We start from the raw sequence: 24,783 nt of genomic DNA, 5'->3' as shown, positions 1-24,783 counted from the left end.
TCCTTTGTCTAACCTGCACGTGTCTGTAGATATCTCAAGAAACATATTTATGTTTCTTGAATTTTATTAAATACATTTTACTGTGAAATTCATTGTTTTTACTATACAGTTCTGTGAGTTTTGAGAGATATATAAAAACGTATAACTACAACCATAATCAAGCTATAGAACAGATGATCACCCTCCCCCAAAAAATTTTAGAGTCAGCTGCTACCCTAATTTCAATCCCTGGCAACCACTTTTGACCAGTTTTCTGAGAGTATACAGTATTCTTGCCTTTCAAGAATGCCATGTAAATTGAATCATACAGTATGTAGCCTTTTATTTTTTTAATTGAAATATAGTTGATGTACAGTATTATATGTTACAGGTATCAGTAGGTAGCCTTTCGATTCTGGCTTCTTTCACTCAAGACATTTGAGATTCTTCAGGTTGTTGAGTTTATCAATAGTATTACTTTTTTTTTTTTTTTTTGGCGGTATACGGGCCTCTCACTGTTATGGCCTCTCCCGTTGCGAAGCACAGGCTCCAGACGCACAGGCTCAGTGGCCATGGCTCACGGGCCCAGCCGCTCCGTGGCATGTGGGATCTTCCCGGACCGGGGCACGAACCCGTGTCCCCTGCATCGGCAGGTGGACTCTCAACCACTGCGCCACCAGGGAAGCCCAATAGTATTACTTTTTATTGGTTGCTAGAATTCCATCACAGTCTGTTTATCCATTCCCCAGTATAGCAGTACTTGGATTCTTTCCAGTATTTTGTAATGATGAATAAAGCAAATTAAAAAATTTATTCTAATTTTTACTTGTATCTTGGTATTATAATCTCTTTTGGCTTTTCTGTGTAACTGTTTTTCTCTCGTTTCAGGGAAAACTCTCACTTATCTCTTCTTTAACTTATGGTGGAAACAGAAGAGCTGTTTTGAAGATTGGACTACAAGGTATATAAGAAGACCATTTCTGCTTAACTTTTTGCTTGTAATCTGGAAATGGGTAACTTTGTGTATGTATACATACACACATAAGCACAAAAATCATTTCTAGTGTAAAAATCTATGGAATGAAAAGTTATTCTTTTCCTCTCTAAATTTTTTTCTCCGAAGTCTATCCTCTCCCCATTCTCCCATTGCTTCTGTTATACTTCAGATTCCTTTAACGTCCTATCTAGACTATTACAATAACCAACTCATCCCCCTACTTCTAGTTTCACTAATGTGACCCAAACAGCTTAGCAAATTTTAAGAAAATGCTACTTTCAGCATGTTATTTCTTACCCAAGTGTAGTTACATGAGGGAGAATTCTTCTTCCTAGTAACCCTTAAATAATCCTGGTAAGAGTTTAGAATACTTGGGGACCAAAGTAAATCTCATCTGAAGTCTGAAATTAGTTGAATGAATAAAGAATGGTCTACAGCAGTGAATGGGAAACAAACTTTGAACCACATTTCTACAACTATTGAAAACCAGATATATATCAGACACTGTTCTAAGTACAGGGAATATAGCAGTGACCGAAACAACGTTCTTGCATTCATGGAGTTTACATTGTAGGGGAATAAATAAATTCAACAAATAATTATATAAAGTAATAATTGATAGAAATGTGGTTTGTAGACAAATAGAGCAGGATAAGGTGGTATGCCTGATGTATTATCCTTTTATATATTCCTAGGTATGATTTGCTAATATTTTGTTAAATTTATGAAAAATATGATAGGAATCTGTCTTTTCCTGTAGTGATTGGTAATTTATGTTTCTAAGGGAATTTATCAGGTCATCTTGGTTGTCAGATATATTGGCATAAAGTCATTCATAATATACTTTTTATATGCTTTTAATGTTGGTAGGATCTGTAGTGGTGTCCCATTTCACTGATTTGATAATTTGAGACTATTTTCTCTCTCTCTCTCACTTTTTTTTCTGATCATTCTGGCTAGAGATTTATTTTACTGATCTTTAAAATCGGCCTTTCTTTTCATTAATTTTTCTCTATTTTCCAGTTTTCAGTAACATTTCTTGTCTGTTAATCTGCTGTTAACTCCAATCAGTGTACTATTAGCTTCTAATATTATATTTTTCAACTCTGGAAGTTCATCTTGAGTTTTTTCATATCTGCCAGTTCTCCTCATCTATTTTCTTCTACTTCCTTGAACATGTACTTTTAGTAACTGTTCCAAAATCTTCTCTGGCAATCCTGTCATCACTGTCATTTCTGAGTTTTTTTCTATTGATTCCCTGCCCCCCCCCCCAATCCTTACGTGTTTTTCCTTTCTGTATGGTTGGCAGTTTTTTAACTGGATCCTGGACATTTAGAATTTTATATTATCAAATATTGGATTTATTTGTAATCCTTTAAATATTATTTGTCTTTGTTTTGGAATACTGTAAATTCTCTTGGAATCAGTTTGGTTAGCTTTGGTAGGATGGATCTAGAGCAGCCTTTATTTGGGGGCTAATTTGCCCTTATCACTAAGGAAGTGCCCTTCTGACAAGTTTACTATGTGTTTTGTGTATGAGGATTCCACTCTGGCTGGTTGGAACCAGAACAGTTCACAGCCCTGTGTGAGTCTCAGAATTGTTCTGCCTGTTTCTTTCAAGTGGTTCTAATCCCTTTCCTCCCATGCTTTTGTAGATCAGTACTCAACCAAAGACCAGAAGGCACCCATCTCCAGAGCGCTCTTATCTATCTATGCTGCTGTCTTCCTTTCAGCACCATGTCATGCAGATTCTAGCTGCCTTGCTGTCCTCAAATCTGAACTCTTCTGAATTCAGTGAGGCTGTTGGGCTTTCTTTGGATTTTTACCTCCATTTTCTGCTGCCTGGAAACTCTTTCCAGGAAGTAAGCTGGGGCTATTGCTTTGTTTTCCATCTCAAAGAGATCACTTACCTGCACTTACTGTTGTCCAGTGTCTGAAAACTGTTGTTTTATATATATTTTCTTACTTCTCTAGTTGCTTTAAGGCCGGAGAGCAAATCCTGTCCCTGTTACTCTGTCATGGCCAGAAATAGACATTTGATAGGTCATTTAAGATATTAAAGAAGTAAATTATATCTTGATTAGAAGCCATTGTGTTTTTGTTTTTAAGGAACATTAGTGTTTCAGTTTATGTATATACTTGTTTTGAGGAGTTGGATGAAAGAGGTAAGTGAAAGGAGGCAATAGACAGATGTAGTTGTTTCATTGCTGGTGATAAAGTAGCAGATTCAGGAGTTTTAAGTAACACTGCAAATTTTAGAAAGATCTTTCATGTACTTCATAGATACATGAAAGTCTGATATAAAGGCAGTTTCTTCGAGTAGTTGAATGTTTGAAAGCTTATATTAATGCGACCTCCCTCCGATGACATAGTAATTGAATCTTAGTATTTGAACTTGCTTCAGTGGTTCTAGGAGGTGGCCTCTGAAGAATGAAGATTATGGAGATTCTTTATCAAAGCCTAGAATATACAAATGAGATTACTGGAAAATGTTTGTTTCTTCTTTTCCTAGTAATTTTCATTGTCAAAATCACAAATAGCTTGGTTTTTACACACACATGCTCGTTTATTCTTCAATATGCGGGTGCTGGGGGAGAAGAACACACTTCCCTAGATTAAAACTTCATGTTCTAATACTTATAGATTACCAGAAGATCAGTAAAAATGAAGTATTTGGGGAGTGATATGTTATACACTATAAAAATTGAATAATTGTAACTTATTCAGTTCTTTTGATCATAACCATGTGAAAATAAATTGAAAGTGGTCATTATATGATGTTAATGTAGTATTTACAGAAATTTGTAAAACATATTTTAGGTGCAACTAGTTATAATTTTGGTTTTAACACCTAGTAGCATTCTATACATTATTTTTATGATACTTAAGGTGTTAAGAGTAAACTACAAGTGAATTTTAAACGTTTTAATTACTCTTCTTCATAATTATATTTTGAATTATCTATAGTTTTTAGAATTTAGTTGTCATCAATTTTCTTGTCTAGAACACCTTTATATCTAAAGTGTTTTTCTGTGTGTCTGTGTTTCTCCACAGAACAAGAAAATTCAAATTCGGATATCAACACCCTCAGTGTATTATTTTTTGGAAAATTAGCAAAGGACTGTGCTAAAGTTTTCTATGAAGGGGTAAAGTATTTTTATATTACTTTATCTTTTTTGCAGTAGGCTTAGAATTATTGAAGATGCTGTATTTATCCCATAGGCCATATTTTAGTGATTCATTATATATTTGTAGGTATATAAAAAATTATACTTAAAAAAGCAACATCTTTAAAATTGAACACTTGTAAGAGGTTAGTAAAACTTATCATTGACATAAAAAGGGACAATTTTTCCTCTCACTTAAGTTTAATTTTTAGTGTTCAATAGAATAGCTTAAAGATATATACATTTTCTCTTCACTTAATTAAAAAATAATTCTCACTAAAAAATAATGAGCTATAACTCTGTATTTTTATAATATTTTCTATAATTGTTATAAAAAGAAATGCCTGCTAAATCCCCAACAAGATAATACCAAACCAAACACAACAGCATATTAAAAGGAGTAAACACAATGACCAAGGGGGATTTATCCCAGAAATGATGTTTGGTTCAACATAAGAAAATCAGTCATTGTAATATATCACAGTAATAGAGCAAAGGGAAAAAAACACAAACGATCATCTTAATTGATGCAGGAAAGGCATTTGAAAAATTCTACACACTTTCATAATCAAAACACTCAGAAAACTAGGAATAGAAGGGAACTTCTCAACATAGTAAAGATCAGTTATGAAAAACCTACAGCTAACATCATAGTCAGTGGTGAAAGACTGAAAGCATTCCTCCCAAGGTTAGGAACAGGACAAGGATGCTTGCTTTCACCACTGTTATTCAACGTTGTACTGGAACTTCTAGCCAGAGCAACTAAATAAGAAAGAAATAAAAGACATCTAAATTGTAAAAGAAGAAGTAAAACTATCTCTCTTCTCAGATGACATGATCTGATATATAGAAAATCTTAAAGAATCCAAAAGAAAGCTACTAGGGCTAATACATGAATTTAGCAATGTTGCAGGTTACAAGATCAGCACAGTAAAATCAGTAGCACCATCCAGTAGAACTGTTTGCGGTGATGGAAATGTTCTATATCTGTGCTGTCAATATGGTAGCCACTAGTCATATTTGGCCAATGAGCCCTTAAAATATGGCTAGTACAGCTGAGGAACTAAATTTTAAACTTTGTATAATATCATTTTAATTAAATTTAAATAGCCACATATGGCTAGTTGATACTGTATTGGACAGCACATCTCCAGAAATTAACCACTGTTTGGTGTATAATCTTACAGATTTTTTCTGCATGCGTATTAAAATGATTTAAAATTAACTTTCTGTAAGAATCTCATAACATCTTTGATGTTAATTGGAGATCCTCTAGATATTTGCAAAACCAGTTTTGGTAATTAAACAATATTGAAGCATATAGCTGTAAAACATTGTTGAGTCATTGATAAGTCTCCAAATAAGTTGCTCAGAGTTAGACAGTACTTCTATAATGATGTTGCAGGAATATTAGATATATGGTTTCAATCCTTTTTGATCTATGGTTGTTACTAACAAGTAAATGATGTGGGAAAAAACAGTGGTTTCTGCAAAATGGCACAGTCAGATGAGATTGTCTGTACTCTGTCTCTTTTTTCATTTAGGTTCAGTAAACATTTATTAAGTGCTGACATTTTGCTTGACTCTGTGCTAGGCTCTGGAGAAACCAAAATGAATAAGACACAGTGCTTGACCTTATGGAGTCCACTATCTCTAGCCTAATGGAAAATCATTTAATGGTGGTAACTATAATAGAACTGGAATAGCAGCCTCAATAGGCTGAATCTGCCTGGAGGATTTGGGGAGAAGCATCAAAGAGTAGGCACTTAGTTTTTTAGTGGAATATTTTATTTGTTAATCTTTAAACTTTTTATTATGAAAAATTTCTAACATATATATAAGTGGTAAGAATTGTATAACGACTGTACATATTCCAAATATCTAACTTCAGTTATCAGCATTCAGGCTCTTATTTCATCTGTTTCATCTTTTCATTTTACTGCCACAGATTATTTTGAGGCAAATATCAGGAATTATATAATTTAAATCCTAAAAATTTCAGTATGTAAAAGAGAAAGCATCCTAAAATTATATGTGTATGTGTATATGTATATATACAAATGAATACATACCATAGTACAATTATACTACTGAAATATTAACATCAGCTTTTATAAACCATGAAATATCATCAATGTATTCATGTATATATACACACATATCTATGTATATCTATGTGTCTTACTATCTATTTGAATAAACACAATTTCATCATTATGCCTAAATAATTTAACAGTAATTCCTCTATATAATCAAATATCAAGTCAGTGTTCCAATTTCCCTGATTATCTCATAAGTTATTTTTAAATTTATTTTCTTCTACCAGGAGGAGACTTTAGGTAGGGAACTCAGTGAGGAGACCTTAGCAGTAATTCAGAAGCTATTGTGGATGTATAAAGACCAAAACTAAAGCATTTGTTGAATTGACCCAGAATTGATTAGTTGTATATGTGTGTGTGTTTGTAGTTTGGAGAACTGACCTAAGAAAACTGTACAATTTATGTCAGAGAACGTTTTGCCTGTGTTCTCTCCTAGGAGTTTTTTGCTAAGTTTCTGTAAGGAGGTGGTAAATCAGTTAATTTTTTCTTAATTTATAATTTGAACAAAGAAAAGAATTAGTGTAGTGATTTTTTTTCTCAGTGAAAAGCGGTTATTAAGTCAGTGGTATATCTTAAAATCTTACTTCACAATTTGAAGAAATCAAATAGGAGTTGCCATGCAATTCATGAAATCAAATAGTTGCCATGCAATTCATGTCCAGAAATTCCTAGGACAGTTCATTAGACTGTTTCTCTTCAGAATGATAACTAGACTAATTTTCGATGCAATTTTAAAAACTTTGAATGCGATATAGTTTTAATATGGTTGGTATGGCACTGTGAAGTTCTAGAGGCAAGTATACTAAAAAAGTACTATCTGACAGTCTTATCAAGAAAGGGGACTAGGAAATAAAGTATATAAAGCATGTGTACACACACACACACACACACACACACACACACACACACAAAATCATACCTGCTTGAGGCCGTTTAGGTAGGGTAGGATCCAGTATCTCTACATAGCTATTTTGATGAGGCACTTTTGTGGGTGGCTCCAGTAAAGGCCTGTTATTGTTCCTTATTATTATTCTTCTTGCTCTTAAAGGCATGACTTTATTTCAGCTTTGTTAAAATAATTAATGTTTATGATGACAGTTCTGAATTATTAAGAATTCAGTGTTTAATAAGTCCCTAAATCATGCTTTTTTTTTTTTGGTATGTGGGCCTCTCACTGTTGTGGCCTCTCCCGTTGCGGAGCACAGGCTCTGGACGCACAGGCTCAGTGGCCACGGCTCACGGGCCCAGCCGCTCCGCAGCATGTGGGATCTTCCCGGACCAGGGCACGAACCCGTGTCCCCTGCATCGGCAGGCGGACTCTCAACCACTGCGCCACCAGGGAAGCCCCCATGCCATTTTTTAAGGAAGATATTCCTCAGAAATGATGAGAGTGAGAGGGAGGGAGAGAGAGGAATGAAAGTGAGAATGCTAAGTAGATGTTTAACAGGGAAAGATACACTTATTTAGAAAAATAACTTACATATTTTTCCCTTGATCTAGAAAACAATTTCTCTATTATAATACTTTGATGAGATAGGGGAAAATGAAAAAAATCAGTTTAATGACTAATTTGCCTGTGGATACTAAGTTATAACAGATATTTTCTCTGGCTGCCCATCCTTCAAAACAAACCAATAAAACCCCAAATCAGTGTATTAACAGCTTTCTCATTCTTCAGGCTGTTAGGTATGCATAGGCAAGTTTTGCGATAGTACATTGAATTAGTAATATTTAGTTTTCATGGGTTATAGAATATTTGAAATATACATGAAATGTAGTTTCATGTTATTTAAGATGAACTCTTTCCTTTCTGTAAAGAAGTCCACTTTTAACAGTTTTAGAGATTTCAAGGACCTGGGCCAGGAAATAATAGCCTACTTCCTTTCAATTTGCTAAGATCATTAAAGTTACCTTTCTTTTCTTCGCTCCTGATATTTTTTTTAATAAGTACGACGTTACACTCTGTGCTTCAGTTTCCTTCAGGAGAGAAAAGTTGATTTTAATGCATGATCAGGAAGAGGTTTTAGCATCCTGTTTTAAGAGTCAACTGGCAATAAAACTAAAGCCTGCTTCATTTTTATGAAAGGGCCTATAGTTTATAGATGAAGATGAGACCCTAGGGTGCTCGGGTCTCCAGTGAATCCCCAACAGGGTGTAGGTAGCCAAAAAGCGTTCTTCAATCAACTAAAAGTGTATGTAAATGTATTTATGTATTTTTTTTCCCCTCTGAGGAGGCCGTCTGTAACTCTTACCTCATTCTCAAAGAGATCCATGAACATATGATCATCAAGAACTGCTTTTTAAAGGCCCAATTTCATGATTCTATCGCAGTATATAGTTGAGTTAATATGGAACTCCACAGAAATAATAATGATCTGATATTAGAATTTCGTATCTTACAAAAATCTTCCTGTATTATTTTTAGAAAAGTTTTATGTTCATGAGAGTCAAGTGCTAATATGAATGTAATGTTTTAATCTTCTTAAAGAATTTTTTGAAACATTTTACAAAGACAATACAAAAGAATCTTTGGAGGAAATGTTCTAGGTAGAGTTGCTATTAGAGAGGTTTGTGTGTATTACATTTATTATGCATATATTAATTTTTTTTTTACCTTAGTGCATGGATCTCTGTTTATCTTATACTTCCTTCCTCCTCATTAGTCCTGGGTATCTCTGACTGTGTATTTGTGTGTGCATATGAATGTGTGTGTTTGTTTTTGGAGGGGTTCATAATTAAAGAGCTCTTCTGGCTGGCATGTTTGGATGTTTTGAAGTGAAATGATATAAAGAGATCGTAAATTCTAATTTCTAGTGATGTAAGGAGATTAAAGAACTTACTTTTCTGTTCCTTTTTCTGTCCTTTATTTTACATAGTTCAATAGCAAAGGCCATACTTAAGAGGCTGTTAGAGTTTGCTTAAGTTTAGGCAACAAAACACATTTGTTTATTTTTCAAACATCTATTAAAGCTAGCTTCTAATGCTTAATCAGGTTTTTGGAATCTTTTACTAAAATATGGTACTAATCTTTTATATATTATATTACTAATCTTTTATTGAGAATATCGTATTATATTTGTATGGAACTTTACAGATTGCAAAGTGCTTCCATATACGTTTATCGTTTGAGCCATTAGTAACCCTCTGTCCTGATGGTCAGTAGTACAGTTATTCTAAAGCTAACCTTGTAGTAAGTACAGAAGCTGCTCTGTCTCCACGACTGTATTTTTGTCCTGCCTTAAGGAGATATTGTGGACTTGAATTAGGTCTTGGAAATGTTTGCCTTAGAAGATTTTGTTCTTCTTGTGTGGCCATGGTTTTAAAAGCATTTAAGCAGCATGGAAGGGCATAACCAGAAAAGCAAAAGCTGCCCCACTCCCTCTGAACCCACTCTCATTACCTACTCCCATTATTAGATAAAACCACTGCTATGTCTTTTTCTTTTTTTGGTATCCTTCCAGCTTTTATATATGTGTGTATATATGTATACTTACATATGTATGTATGTATCTTTATATACATATAAACATATATGTACATTTTCTACCAAATGACATCATACAATTCATGTTTTGTAAATTGCTTTATTTCACAACGTATCTTGGACGTCTTAGAGAAGTGTTTTAAAAATAAATACATGGTATTGAATATTAGGAATCTGTTTGCTTATATTTTAAATATGTTTTTATCTTTATCCTTCCTTAACATTCTTGTATTTATTAAATTCTTACCTGAAAAATAATATAAAAGGTTTATAATATAATGAGTTAGCAAAACATGTACATTTATCTATAAAACATGTATGGTATATTAGATATTATTATTTTTCCTAACTGATATGAAAGGTGTCTTCTGCTTTTGAAATATATTTTAAATAGGTATTCATTAAAATAGAATAGAACCATACAACTAATTAGTACTTGTCAGATAATAGGATGTTGGTAATGGTAAGTCAAGGTTTCTCCTTTTAAAATATAATGGTGTGAAGACTGAGGTCACAATTTAGTTTAAATTCTTTCTGCATTTAAAATCACGAATGTTGATCATTTGGGAGGTCTAATTAGTCTATTTATTTTAGAGTTTATAGTATTAAGGTTAAAGATTGTTGCAAATCAAAGGTAAAACTTTTTGCATAAAAGAATGAATTTTTATTGTGAGGTGGATGGACCTAGAGACTGTCATACAAAGTGAAGTAAGTCAGAAAGAGAAAAACAAATACCGTATGCTAACACATATATATGGAATCTAAATTAAAAAAAAATTAAAATAAATAAATAAATAAAAGTAAAAAAAGAAAGAGAAAAAAGGTCCGAAGAACCTAGGGGCAAGACGGGAATAAACATGCAGACCGACTAGAGAATGGACTTGAGGATACGGGGAGTGGGAAGGGTAAGCTGGGACAAAGTGAGAGAGTGGCATGGACATATATACACTACCAAATGGAAAACAGCTAGTGGGAAGCAACCGCATAGCACAGGGAGATCAGCTGGGTGCTTTGTGACCACGTAGAGGGGTGGGATAGGGAGGGTGGGAGGGAGGGAGATGCAAGAGGGAAGAGATATGGGAACATATGTATATGTATAACTGATTCACTTTGTTATAAAACAGAAACTAACACACTATTGTAAAGCAATTATACTCTAATAAAGATGTTAAAAAAATTTTTTTAAATAAAAAATAAATGTGGACATACACAGGGTAAAAAAAAAAGAATGAATTTTTATAGCTCGATTCTTACACCTTTCTTCTTTGTCGCTTATTTCCTTAAGATTAGCTCTGTATTTGAATACAGCAATCCTAAAACATCTTTGCTTTGCTAGATTAATGGTACATTTTGTGGGAATACAAATGGTCTAATTGAAATTCCCTCCATCTAAGGCATTTTTTTCAGTTTTAACTTTCATTTAAAGAAAGTTTTAACATTAATATGTAGATACAAAATAGGAAAGACTTTTCCAAAGTATTTTAAAAGTTTAAAAAAAGGTCTTATTACAAAACTGTCAAAGTTACAGACATTTGTTAATACGTTTTTTCCCATTCCTATAAGATTTAGTTCTGAAAGAGGAGATAGAGTAGTACCTACCATAGAAGTCAGGAGATCTGGGTTCTTGTCTTAGTCTACAACTAATTAGCTGTGTGTGACCTTAAACTGCTCATTTATTCTCTCTGGCCCTTATTTTCTTATCTGAAAGATGAAGGTGTTTGATTATGCGATCTCTAAGGTCCTTCACAATTCTAAAATGCTAAGATTCTATGAAGTAAGTTTTGTAGTAGTTGTATAGTTTATGTTAAGATTTAATGAAGGTATATTTTATGTAATGTCTGTGTGTTTGTGTGTGTATATTCATATATTTAGGTATTCATTGAGTTGTCTAAACACTTCTTGAATGTTTTTTGTCTGCTCCATGTCAGAGACATTTTAACTGAATAAGACAGTTATGGACCTTGCTTTCATGGAATAGTTTTCAATGGAGAAGAGTGGAATTAAACAACTATTATGTAATTAATTATTTTATCCAGATATGATATGTACTAAGAAGATTGAGTAGCAGAATGAGAAAAATAGCCGAAAGAATGAACATAGGGGTACGGGGAGAGTAGATAAGTAAGAGAGAACAGCATATACAGAGGCCCTGAGTGAGGATCCTGGAATGCTAAGGAATTATAGTAAGGCAGAGTTCCAGAGTGAGTCACACGAAATGCGGCTGGTGAGCTGGGTGGGCATCAGATCATAAAATGATTTGTAGACCATTTAAAGATTTTGGTTTTTATGCCAATTATGTCCTTGGTGTTACATGATCCAATAAGTGCTAATACACATGAAATACATTTATTATGCTAAAGAAACATTTTCTGTCAGTCACTGCACTATCAATGACATCAGGTCCCTGGTTTTTCCCTGTACCCTTTCACTCTTTAACAGTGTTTTAAGATGTGATAACCTAACAGTATTTGCAAGGTCAGTATAGTAAAAATTACTTAATGCCTGTTAAAGTCAGATAAGTTTTTCTTTTTGGGTTATCAACTGTTTCATATTTTCTTTGCCCTTTTCCTGCTCAGTGATGACTTGAGAATTTTTAGTATGTTATCCATTAAAAATAAGCAAATTAATACACTGGTTTTGTGTATTTTTGTTACCTATTGGTTTGCTTCCTATTTCACCACTGATTGTGTTCCTCATTGGGAGATATTAGCATGTAAAAACCATGGTTGTTTATATGCAAGTAAGTTGTCTGATTTTTTTTCCTTCAATTGTTCATTTTTAAAGAACGCTTACGTTAAAAAGACCCGTATTGATTTCACTCATTTTCTCTGCAACTCGTTTGCGGTAGAAATATTCCTGTTGGCTACACTGAAAATTGTCTAATGATGAGGGCTTAATCTATCTAAGGCACTGTGACAAAAGGGAAATGACTGCTTTGCTGATATCTGAGTATGCCGAGTTATTTCAAAGATTTCATTTCAAATGTGTTTTCACTTTTATAACTTTGATGCAAAGATAGCAATTAAAACCTTATCATTTTTAGCAGCAGGGTTATGCTTCTCAAGCTGGTTTTCTAATACTGTTTTCAGCAGACTGAGATAGGCACCTACTCTGACATATCAGAATACTTTAGTCTCACCACTGAACTGTGTAATTCCCATTCTTGTTTGAATGGCTTCAGTATGCTGTGCTCTTCTCAGAAACTTAGAACAGTGTGTGTTAAATCTCATTTTCAACTCAATCTAATGAGTGTTTATACAAGCTAAAACAGCCTATTATATATTTATGTTTCTAATCCTCTGTGTATTTGAATTAATTTGAAAGTCATTATGATTAATAAATTGATGGGACATGAATCCTAAGCCATTTATTTTTTTCTCTTTTGTTTAGATCTGTATTTCAGTTTCTACCAGTGTTGATTAATTTATTCAACAAATATTTGTTGACCACTGATTATGAACAGAAGCCTCCACTAGTCACTTGTGTGGGATATTCAGATGGATAAGACATTCTTAGTCCCAAGGATCTTACAGAGTTTTCAGGGCAGTAAAAACATTAAGAAAGTTTATAAATAACACACATGAAAAATATTAAAATGCGGCATAGGAGAGTTCAGAGGAAGGAAGAATTATTTTTCCTTCTTCCTTCTTTGGGGTACAAGCTAAGATAAACCTCCCAGGGAAGAAGCATTTACAGCCCAGATTTTAAAAGATAGGTACTCAGAAAATGCAAAAAATATATGTGGAAAAACATTGGGTATATAAGAGAATCTGATTTATTTTGTATTGAATGGAAGTATATGGAGATAAAGCAGGCAAAGTAACTTGGGATGAGATCACTGAGGGCCTTCAGTGCAATTTATATGTGTAAATTAAATATAAATTCATGTTTATAAATATAAATTTGGGAGGGATAAATTGGGAGTTTGGGATGGAAATATACACACTACTATATATAAAATAGATAACTAATAAGGACCTACTATATAGCACAGGGAACTCTACTCAGTACTCTGTAATGGCATATATGGGGAAAGAATCTAAAAAAGAGTGGATACATGTATATGTATAACTGATTCACTTTGCTGTACACCTGAAACTAACGCTGTAACTAACATTGTAAATCAACTATACTCCAATAAAAATTAAAAGTAAAATTAAATTAAAAAAATAAAACAAACGTAATAAATTGAACATTTATTTTTTATAGGTTTAATTTGTAGCTTAAAATTTTATTAATAACTTTTTTTTGAATTTTATTTTTTTTTTATACAGCAGGTTCTTATTAGTTATCTATTTTATACATATTAGTGTCTATATGTCAATCCCAATCTCCGAATTCATCACACCACCACTGCCCCCCGCTGCCACTTTCCCCCCTTGGTGTCCATACGTTTGTTCTCTACATCTGTGTCTCTATTTCTGCCCTACAAACTGGTTCATCTGTACCATTTTTCTAGGTTCCACATATATGTGTTAATATACGATATTTGTTTTTCTCTTTCTGACTTACTTCACTCCGTAGGACAGTCTCTAGATCCATCCACATCTCTACAAATGACCCAATTTCCTTTTTATGGCTAATATTCCATTGTATATATGTACCACATCTTCTTTATCCATTCGTCTGTCAACGGGCATGTAGGTTCTTTAAAAGTATTTTTGGTTCTTATTTCCATTTTGTCGATTGTATGCTAGAGGAAAAGTTGTAACCTTTTACTGAGTTTTGTTGCTAATGTTAGAATAGACTTTTGAAAAATTTTTGTTATGAATACTGATATCTTGCTTTTAATGATTTATTCTCTTTATTTAAAAATGTTTTCTCCATCATAAAAGAAATACTTTTATTCTTTAAGTTTGGTTTATACAGAAAAATTGAAAAATATGCATTTCTTCCCCTAACACTTTCATTTAGTGTGTATCTTTCCATATATTTATGTTTAAGACATTTTAAAGTAAAATAAAAAATAAAATGAGATATGTTATTTTTTGTATTTTGAAGAGAATTTAGAACTGACCAATGATTTCCCTACTTCTGTTTATTCTCCTGTGTTAGCTTGATTAAACAACTTTACATCTTTGACTGAAATCTTAAGTTTTCATTTAAATCAGAATATACTGTTCAAAGGTAAATTGGAAAAACTGCATATTTTTCAGTTATAATAGTAATTTATTCCAGAAGCACTCTTGCTCTTTATTTTATTCCCCTTTAAAACTGCCTAAACCATGGTACAAACATAGAAAATCTTCAGTGGGAAGGAAAATTTTCTCCCACTTAACTGTGAAGCATTGTTTTTAATTAGCATTAACAGCACAGACACAATTATGTTTGCAGTCTCACCTGAAGAAAATAAAATGCAGAAATTTGCAGAGCTAAAATATCTGGATAGGGCCAGAGATTTTAGAAAGGCCATTTATGATCCTTCCTTTGATTCACAGATAGTTTATGGAGGGCCTACTTTGTGCCAAGCCCTGTAAATACAAAGCAGAATAAGACATGACCCTTGTCTTCAAGGTGCTTACAGCCTAATTAACGGACCTAAATAGAGACTCCTGGGGGTTGACACCACACTCATATGTGCAAAATAAAAATCAGTAATGCAGAAGAGTTCCATTTGGTAGAAATTAAGATTATTGAAGGAAGCTGCCTAAGGCCCAGGAATTTCTGTTTATCTTAAGGTTTTGGTGTTAAAATTAGAGGAGTAAGATAATAATGTGTGTGTGTGTGTGTGTGTGTGTGTGTGTGTGTGTGTGTGTGTGTATATAAAATACAGCAAGACAAGACTCACTAAGTGTGGATGTTCCAGTATTTGGAAAATAAGAAAAGAGATTTAACTAAAGAATGAGAGAGGCAGGAATAAATGGAGATTGGCTTCTTCTTACTATTATAAACCTACGTGGAAAGAAAGTATCTTTGTTCTTATTAGTATGTAAATGGAAATGTCCTATTTATGTCTCATACCCTGGATCTTTATGCTCATGTTAGTTTTATAACAATATGGAGTTTTTGCAATAATGACATGTCTTTCTCAATGTAGTCTCTCAGAGATTTAGTTTCATTTAATTTCCATTCTTAATACTGTTGGCTCATTACTGTCTCTTCGTTGTGTTTATTCATGCACACTTATTCACATAAATTGAGATGAACATTGATGTTTGAAGCCCTAATAGATAAATAAAAATTTCTAAGTGATTTAGGTAGTGTTTTCCTGGTCCATTAAGAGGAGCACTGTACTTATCTATGGCTACATTGCTGATACCCTTTTGTAGGAGGTGGTAGTCTCAATCTTATATTCAGAAAGCATTAAACAAGTTTAGGCTAACCAGCTTTTCATTTTATAGAAATGATTCCTGTTTTTACATAGTAATAAAAATAAGAATCTATATGGCATTCAGAATTATGGTATTTTGATGATTTTTAAATTATTTTTTTCTATATAGGACACCATTGCAGTGGCCGGATTTGTTATTTTGTCAGCATCTTCATCTACAAGCAGAGATGGTAAACTTCGCTTATTTTTGAAAGCATCTGAGGACTTCAAATCAACTGTTTATGTAAGTATGCAACTTTTTAGTCTCTAATTGTAGTTTTAATGAGCTAAAGTAATGGAATAGAAGTAGTATTTTTGTGTATCTGCAGATAAACTATTTAGTCTGACTGAATTATTGTAATTAAATATTTTAAGTTTAAAAATAAAAATCCTTTTCTTGGCTTTATATTTAGAATGATTCCAGGTAACAGAGAAGGATCCCTTAAAGATAGTTATTTGTTACTGAAATTCTTAAAGCTTCGCAGACAGTCTAAACCTGATCAATATATTCTTTGCAGTTATACTGTCATCCTCTTTTGATGGTCTGCTTGATTTTATCTTAAATTGATCAGGTGCCCCTTTTTAGGTAAAACTGATTTCCTCCTATTTCATTCTTTATGAAGGTCTTCATCCTCTCCGTCTCACTTCACCACCCCCCGCCCCCTCCCCACACAAACACACATACACTTTTGGAGACTGCCTGTTTGGTCAAGGCTGTCAGGTGGAGAAGTAGAGTTGGGTCAAGCTATGTGCCTGCAGACCAACATCTGCCTGTTTTGTTTTATTTTTTTGTCTGAACAGGGCATTTTATGGGCCAGGTGTGGTTCTGTGATATTAAAATTGGTGAATTAAACTGAAGCTTAGCTTAGACAACTTTGTACCTGCGACTCTTAATTTGTAAGCTATAACTTTATGCCATTCTGTGAACTGGAATATTATAAAATGTGTAGTTTTACTACAATTAAAGGTCTGTAATCACATTGGACATGTTTGTATACAAATAAGTCCTCTCTTTTTTTTTCAGGTTTATGTTAAATCCGTAAGAGATTTTTCTACAGAATCAATGTCTTTGGTAAGATGGTATTAATTTTAATTTAGAAATGTACACCCCACACACACATACATATATGTATTTGACCCACTTTATAGACTGATTTTGAAATAGTATCAATACAGTGGGAAAACATAATCTCTACTTTTTTGATATACAATGATATTACATTTGAGTTATATATTTCCCTGGTAATTAATACCTGGTTCATCTGTTGTCTGGAATATTTGCTGATATTTTGCAGAAGTTACGTACACAAGAAAATTAAAATGGAAAAGAAGTTTTATTGTGTGAAGACACTGGGATTTTTACTCCTTTTAAATCTTAGGCAAATTCATTTCTTTTGCTTTTCATCAGCTTATATTTAAACAGATTGTTATGTGCTGAATTGTGATTTGACAAATTATGTAATTTTAAGTAAAGAATTTTATTATACTTCTGATATATTTTGCTTTTTCTTTTAAATCATATTTTAAATATTTTATAAAATTTTGTCATCTCATAGCAATGGGAAGGTTCCCATTTTTAAAGGTGAGCTAATTGTAGCTGAGTGAAACTGGAAAGAAGGTAATATGTTGATAAAGTTTAGTTATGGCAAATGGGCTCCTTAGTTGCACAGGCGGGTTCCTTAGTTGTGGCACATGGGCTCCTTAGTTGCGACCCATGGGCTCCTTAAAATAAATTTTATGTTCTACCTTTAGTTTCTATTGGACAGAGTTCAAGGACTTTGCTTCTAGTTGACAGTGACTACTGGATACAGGTTTTAAATTCTGAATAATACCATAATTGTATAACTTAAATTTGTTATTTAGGGTAACTGTAACCAATAAAAGTATTGATGTACTTTTTAAAAAATATGAATTAACTCTGATATTAGTGTTTTTCAAAATTGTTATAGATAGGTCAGCTTCAAATATTTGATACATCCATGCACTTGTGGTAAGGCAGAAGTAAATGAGAGAGCCTCTGAACTTGGCAAAAACGGTTTTTCAGGAAGCTCAGGTATTCTGAACTATTAGAATATAACGTAGCTGCTCTGCACACACATACTGGCTTATTTACATTGAGAGCCAAATTACAATCAAGATGTTGATTGCTGGTTGTGAATTAACAAGTACATTACTTGGAAAACCATAATGGTTAGGGTCATTGAGCTGTGCTGGCCTTCCCATTCATCTCCACATTAGGGAGATATTTGTTAAGATAATATATTGGATCCAGTTAGTTTGTCAGCTGAGTACCTATTGTCTCTATTCTGTCCCATATGCTGACCATTGTTTTTCTTTCATTACTTTTTTTTAATATCATGGTTTGGTGAGATTTCTAAGCAAGCCCTGCCCTTGTGTTTGACCTGAGGGATCAGCTTCCTTGAAAAAAACAATTCATTTTGATTTGATTTTTAAAATTTTAACTCTTAGTGTGATAGGTAACCTTATTTCCAGCTGGAAGTGAAGTGGGTGGGTGATGGGGCCAGATGTCTGAACCCTTTTCAGGATTGTTTGACTAACATCAGACGTTCTTGTGAAATCACTTCCCCTTTTCTTTCCAAACTTCTGTATAGTTATTTCAGAAAAATTTTTTTCTTTTATTACCATGTTTAATGTCTTTATATCATTTATAATCAAAATCTGGCTTTATTTAGGCCTTATTAAAATCTTCATAGCAGTATAGGAAAAAAAATAAATATATGCCACAAGTTTTGAAGTGATATTAGTTAAGGTTAAAAACCAGAACAAAAGTCTCTTAAACTGCATTTTTTAGAGCTGTGTACAAATTACACCATTTATAATCAAAGTTATTTATATGAAAAACTAGATGGTTTATATAGCAACCTTTATAAGCTGTGCATTTCTCCTTTTTTCAGGCTACAGTCTCTTTTTAGACACTTAGAAGGAAAAAATGCAGATCAGTTTGCTAACTTACAAATTTGATCATAACATGATTCTAAAATCTTAATACTTATATTCACTGTCTTTCTTTAGGTTCCAGCCACACATTATGTATATACACCCCTGAATCAACTTAAGAGTGGCATGATTGTCAATGTCTATGGTGTTGTGAAGTTCTTTAAGCCTCCATATCTGAGCAAAGGAACGGGTAGGTATTATTAAAATTGGTCAAGGTTTTAATGGACTGGAACTGTTTTATTGGTTCAGGAACACAGCTCCTTCAGTACTCTAAGTCTTAGAAACTTAATTGTGATTTATAATTGTCAAACAATACTGATGCAAATTTTTTGGCCATTTTTACTTATAAAATAAGTATAGTCTATAAGTTGTAGAGAATAAATGAAGAAAAGAATGCTAAGCAGCAACATGACAGCATATGAAAGTATAAAATAGCCTATGAAAGTATAGAATAAGCTAGAAAAGGTAAATATATAGACACGTACAGAATATGTAATGCTGTTATGTAAATCATTTTAATTCTTGCATAGAAGTTAAAAGACAAATGTATAAAAAAGAGCTACCTGTAAACATGTGTTAGTGGTTACAACATAAAAAGATGTAAATGGTGACTAGGTAACATAAAGTATGTGTTGGGGGAGGGGACTAAAAGTGTAGAGCTTTTGTATATGATAGAAATTTATTTTTTATCAGTTTAAGATAGTTATAACTGTAAGGTGTTTTATGTAAATTTTGTGGTAACCAAAAAGAAAATACTTATGGAAGATACGCAAAAGAAAATGAGAAAGGAATCAGAGTAGGTCACGACAAAAAAAATCAGTGAAGCACAAAGGAAGACCATAAGAGAGAAAACAAGGGACAAAAGAGCTACAAGACAGACAGAAAAGAACAAAATGGCAAGAGTAAGTTCTTCCCTATCAGTAGTTACTTTAAATGTAAAAGGATTAAACATCCCAGTCAAAAGGCATAGTACTTGGGTTGTTTTTAAAGATAATTAAGGAGATATAACCTATTCTATATAAAAATGTAAGCTTTTAAACAGACTAACATGTAAAAGAATGAATCAAAAAAACGTGGATTTCAGCTTTCTGAGAGTTAATGTAGTTAACAGACAGGCACTTTCACCTTGGTTTAATTTAGTTCAACGAAATTTAACATTTATTGCTCTGTTTAGTCTAATTTGAAACAGCAACATTTGTAAGAGGCATCATTATTTTATGTATCATTAAGAAAAGCTATGCTTCACTGTCAATTGTAAGATATAACCATATTGTAAAGATGTTAAAAATGTGAAACAGTGGTGGTGTTGATGAAATATTGTCTTTATCGACTGTATGCCTGCCAGCTGCTGTGGCTCATGCTGGGAACACAAAGATGTTCTCAGTGAGTTAATATTTTTAAAAGATTTAATTTATTAAATTATACGTATGCAAATTTTATTGTGGCATGAGCTCTAAGTTTACTCTTTGGTGGGGTGGATGGGGGGGAAAAGTTTCATTTTCATGTGGTCAGCATTTTTTTTTAGTGTGTTTTAAAATTTTATTTTGAGCATTATTTGATTTTTTTTACATTATGAAATATATCAAACATACAGAAAATAATTAAATGACCCCTATATTATATTTACTGGGCAGATTTTACCATATTTGCTTCAGTTTTTTAATTTATTTATTTTTAACTTTTGTTGGAGTATAGTTGACAGAATATTTTGATAATGTGTAAAGACTTAGTTTATGTGCAAGTGGCTATGTGAAGACTATTGAATCTAGAGATGAGAAGTTTGAAATAGGTGGTAGCTAAGTCTGAAGACCGCAAAAGGATGTTTTATTGAAAACCCTGATTTCTGTTGTTTCAGTAGGAGGGGAAGAATTAAACGTTAAGGTTGAAGCAGAGAAATTTTGTTTGAATTTCTCAAATATTTTCATTCAACTTTACTCTTTTGCAGTCTACTTTCCACACCCCATCATGCCATTCAACGTACATATGCATACTTTCACCTTAGTAGTTTCTTCTCATCATCGAATTTTTTTCCCCTGAATTTTACATTGCCCATTCTGTGAATACCCTGTAGAGTGTAATCACTGCAGTCTTCTTCCAGTTGCCAGTGTTATCTGGCTAGCTTTAATAGGCCTGCCAAATTTAGGAATAAGCTACAATACTGGTAATAATGTTCATCTAACTTGGTAGAAGATATAATTTTAAAACTTTTTGCACTTGGTATGGTTCAAATGCTTATCATTGAAAGTTTTTAGTAAATTAATCAGCAAATACATTATTTTCAAAAATATCATGAAATGAAAGTATTACAGAATAAAATTATAGCTGTTTTTAAAACAGCTATGATGACTCAATTTTAGTTTGTTATTAGATAGCATAATCATTTTCTTCTGACAATGTTATTAAATCGTGTATATAATGAAAGCATTGGGAAACTGTAGTATTTATTATATATTCTATGTATCCTGTATCTCTTAGGTATATTTATAGTTAGATCCAGTCCTTTAATAAAAACATTCATGAGTAGTAATAAGCCAACTTTTATTTTAAAGATAATGTGTTTCTCTGTTTCTTCTGAGATACTAAATTAAAATGAATGTCATCAATTTTTTCTGAATATATTCATTAAAACTCTAAAATTTGTCTGAAGATACAGCGAGATGTCTTTACTACTACCAAGATGGTAACATTTTAAAACTATCTGTCTTATAATTTTAGTTACACTTACATTTTTTTCTGTTGATAGAATTTATCCTTCAACATGCTGCAGGAGAGTCAGACAAATAGCACTGATTTTCGTGTTCAGGAAAGAATCAACTTCATTAGTATTACCACTGAGAAGTACTAAAATAAATGTACAGGAGTAATCCACAGCTGAGCCTTTTTTGTACTATATAAAGCAACATTATTTCACAAATACAGGGCCACAACCTAAATATTACATCTTGATGTACATAATAGTTATGTGTAGGAAAATTACCTTTATGCAACTCAAATTTAGATAGATGGAAAAAAGTTGATTCTCTTATATATCATTAGCTAGAATTTTTCATTAAAATTCATTTTATAAATGTTAAATTCAATGCAGTAGAAGCAATTTGGCGCAATTTAGCATCCTTCTTGACTAAAATTTTTCTTGACTTTCCTCTCATCCTCTGTAATAATGATTATACATGGCCTGTAGCATACTGCTATCTTATTTCTGTAGCAAATGCTTTATTTCCCAAGCTTTATCTTCAGTCTTCGAGGAGTTGTAGCTTTTATTCTTACAGAAGTCTGTCAGTCCTGTTTTTAAAAGGACTATCGATGCTCACATTCTTATTCATCTGTGATAAGATTCATCATGAAAACTGAGAATTTCTCAAGGATTATGGAAACAGCATATATTAAAAGATCATCGTATCATCAAAATTGATTTTGATCATGACTCAGCAGCGGTACATAATGTGGCCTCTTTCATATAGGAAGACAAGGTTATTGCCACATTCTTGGGATTTTGAGATTTTATAGCAGTTATCTTCTCTGAAAACAGTTACTTCTCTGAAAGCAGTTACTTCTGCTTCTCTCGCACCGTTACTTTTGCTTTGAAGAGCTGGGTAGGTAGAGCTACGTGTGCAGTGTTTTGCCCTGCACAGATAACATTGGGCATTTTTCTTAGATAACATGTATAAAGGAGTTTAATTTTAGCTTTGTCTCAGATTTTAAGGAGTATCTTAATTTTTTTTTTTAAACTTGAGACACCTTTACTCTGTTCTTATTGTCTGTTCTTGCTAAATAAGGTAAGTAGAGGCAGGCCATAAAACATATCCATCCAGACTTGTTAATAGTATGTGGTCCTGCTTGCTTGGTTAATATCATAATGCCTGCTCACTCTGAGCAAATGTGAAGAGTAGAGAGAACACTGTTTGTGCTTATTCTTCCTAATATTTGAGTCCAGAGGAAGGGAGAGAATAGTCAGAGTATTCATAGCATCAGTTTTTACTGTTCACTTCTTTTTTTATTTTCTTCTCTGTCCAACTTTGAGACCCTAGAGGTCTCAGCCTTTTCATGCCACGTAATGTGGCACATCACCTGTGGCTCCCTAGCTTTCCTCAGGAATGCTCTATGTTGCTAAACTATTTTCACACCTCCTCCCATCAAAAATTCTCAATATTAGAAAAGCAGCTTGGTTAAACTGAACAGTTTTGGATGTTACAGTGTTTCTACAAGCAGACTTATGCTATTCAGTTTCTTAGAAAAAGGACACCTGTTTTAGCTACTTACTGAGCATTATAATCAAATTACTAAAATTGTATCCAAAACATTGGATTTCTAAGAGCTCCTATCTGTTTCACTTACTTTTAGTTCTTAGGATAGAGTGATACGATATAGAGCCCTAGGATTTTTTCTTTTCCTGTTCTGTTAAACATTCCAGCTAACTCTGGATTGCTAATTTTGGCTCTGTAAAAATACTATTTTCACTTATGAGAATGACTTGCCATTTATGCATTAATGTTATGTAGCATAATCGTTTGAATATTTTTGTTTTGCCTGAGTAATATTGGTTGCCTATTAATGATTATGTAGTTAGTGTCTTTTAATTTCTTAAAGTATAATAATTAACTCCCACATATTCCACAGTAACATGGTTGAAAAAGAATTTATTAATTACTGAATGATTAATGACTCATTGGTATTCCATAAGATCCAGGAGCCTTTCTGATTCATCAAAGGGAGATTAAAACTTCTAGTACAACATAAAATTGTATGTAATGTTTACTTATATTTTTTATTTTTTAAAATTGATAACGCATCTTTAGAATTTTTAACCCTTTTGTAGTCCTACACCTTTATGAAAATGTGATGACAGTTATAGAGCCTGTCCTAGAAAAATTCACATGCATGCTTAAACACTTAAATATACAATACCAAAGTTCATTCCCTGCTGCCTCTGAGCCTCAGATTGCAAAATCCTGATCTGTGGTATGTTCATACTCACTTATTTGACTATTCAGTTAATGTCAAAACTACAACATACATTTTGGCTTAATGTATGGCATTTAAAACAAAATAAATGAATGCACAGTTTTGCTTTTCAGTTTGCTCATTTGTTCATTTATTCAACAAACATTTATTGAGAACTTTCTATGTGCCAGGTGTTATATTTTATAGACATGAGACATTCAGAGATTTATGTGATTGTTTCCACCCTCAAGAAATTAAAGTCTGTAGTTAAGCAGATAACCATTATAAATCAATGATTATAATTATTCATGATTTCACTTTGGTTTTAGTCTTTCCCCAATTTGTAAAACTCTACTTGTCCGTTTTATTGTTGACTATGTAAAGCAGAATCTTCGTTGTAAAATGTACCATGCTTTTTGAATGTGTGTTTTAAAGTTGAATGATGGATTTACCTTTTATATAAGATGCAGGTTGTGGGCAGGCACAGAGTTTTCCATTTCCCAAGGTCTAAAAAATGATAATATCTAGTTGAGTGAGGTAAGAATCTTCAAGTGCTTGGCTATCTTGCTTTCAGGAATGGAGGGCATCCAGGCACAGCTAGTCGTCACTTATCTCTTTAAGGATTTGGAAAGGTGAGCTAAGCCTCTCTTCAGCACTGTTTTCCAGCTATTCTGTCCGTGCCAGTAGGAAGTAGGTTTCCACTTGGAGAAAGAAGGTGAAGAAAGATCTTTCTTCCCCTGTCACTGAACCTTTGTGTGGCTTGCTTTCTTATATTCAAGAATGACTTCTTTGATGAAGCTTGAGTCTTCTATTTGGCTTCCTGTCCATATCCTAAGAATCTGTCTCTC

At 32.9% G+C, this 24,783-nt stretch overlaps 1 protein-coding gene across 6 annotated transcripts in view; it reads left to right on the top strand.

The window, feature by feature from the left end:
* The window catches only part of POT1 (protection of telomeres 1), an 84,418-nt gene that overhangs the window by 2,040 nt on the left and 57,595 nt on the right, over positions 1-24,783 (top strand). For all 6 annotated transcript variants that reach the window (XM_060020822.2, XM_060020823.2, XM_069541020.1 and 3 more), the window contains 5 exons: positions 868-940; positions 4,031-4,122; positions 16,167-16,280; positions 17,061-17,108; positions 19,070-19,184. In XM_060020822.2, coding sequence (XP_059876805.1) covers positions 868-940; positions 4,031-4,122; positions 16,167-16,280; positions 17,061-17,108; positions 19,070-19,184 — 442 coding nt within the window. The remainder of the gene's footprint in view (positions 1-867; positions 941-4,030; positions 4,123-16,166; positions 16,281-17,060; positions 17,109-19,069; positions 19,185-24,783) is intronic.

Source organism: Delphinus delphis, chromosome 9 (assembly GCF_949987515.2).
Source record: "Delphinus delphis chromosome 9, mDelDel1.2, whole genome shotgun sequence".
Lineage (NCBI taxonomy): Eukaryota > Metazoa > Chordata > Mammalia > Artiodactyla > Delphinidae > Delphinus > Delphinus delphis.
The sequence above is the reverse complement of the archived record's forward strand: the minus strand, read 5'-3'. Positions and strand labels throughout refer to the sequence as shown.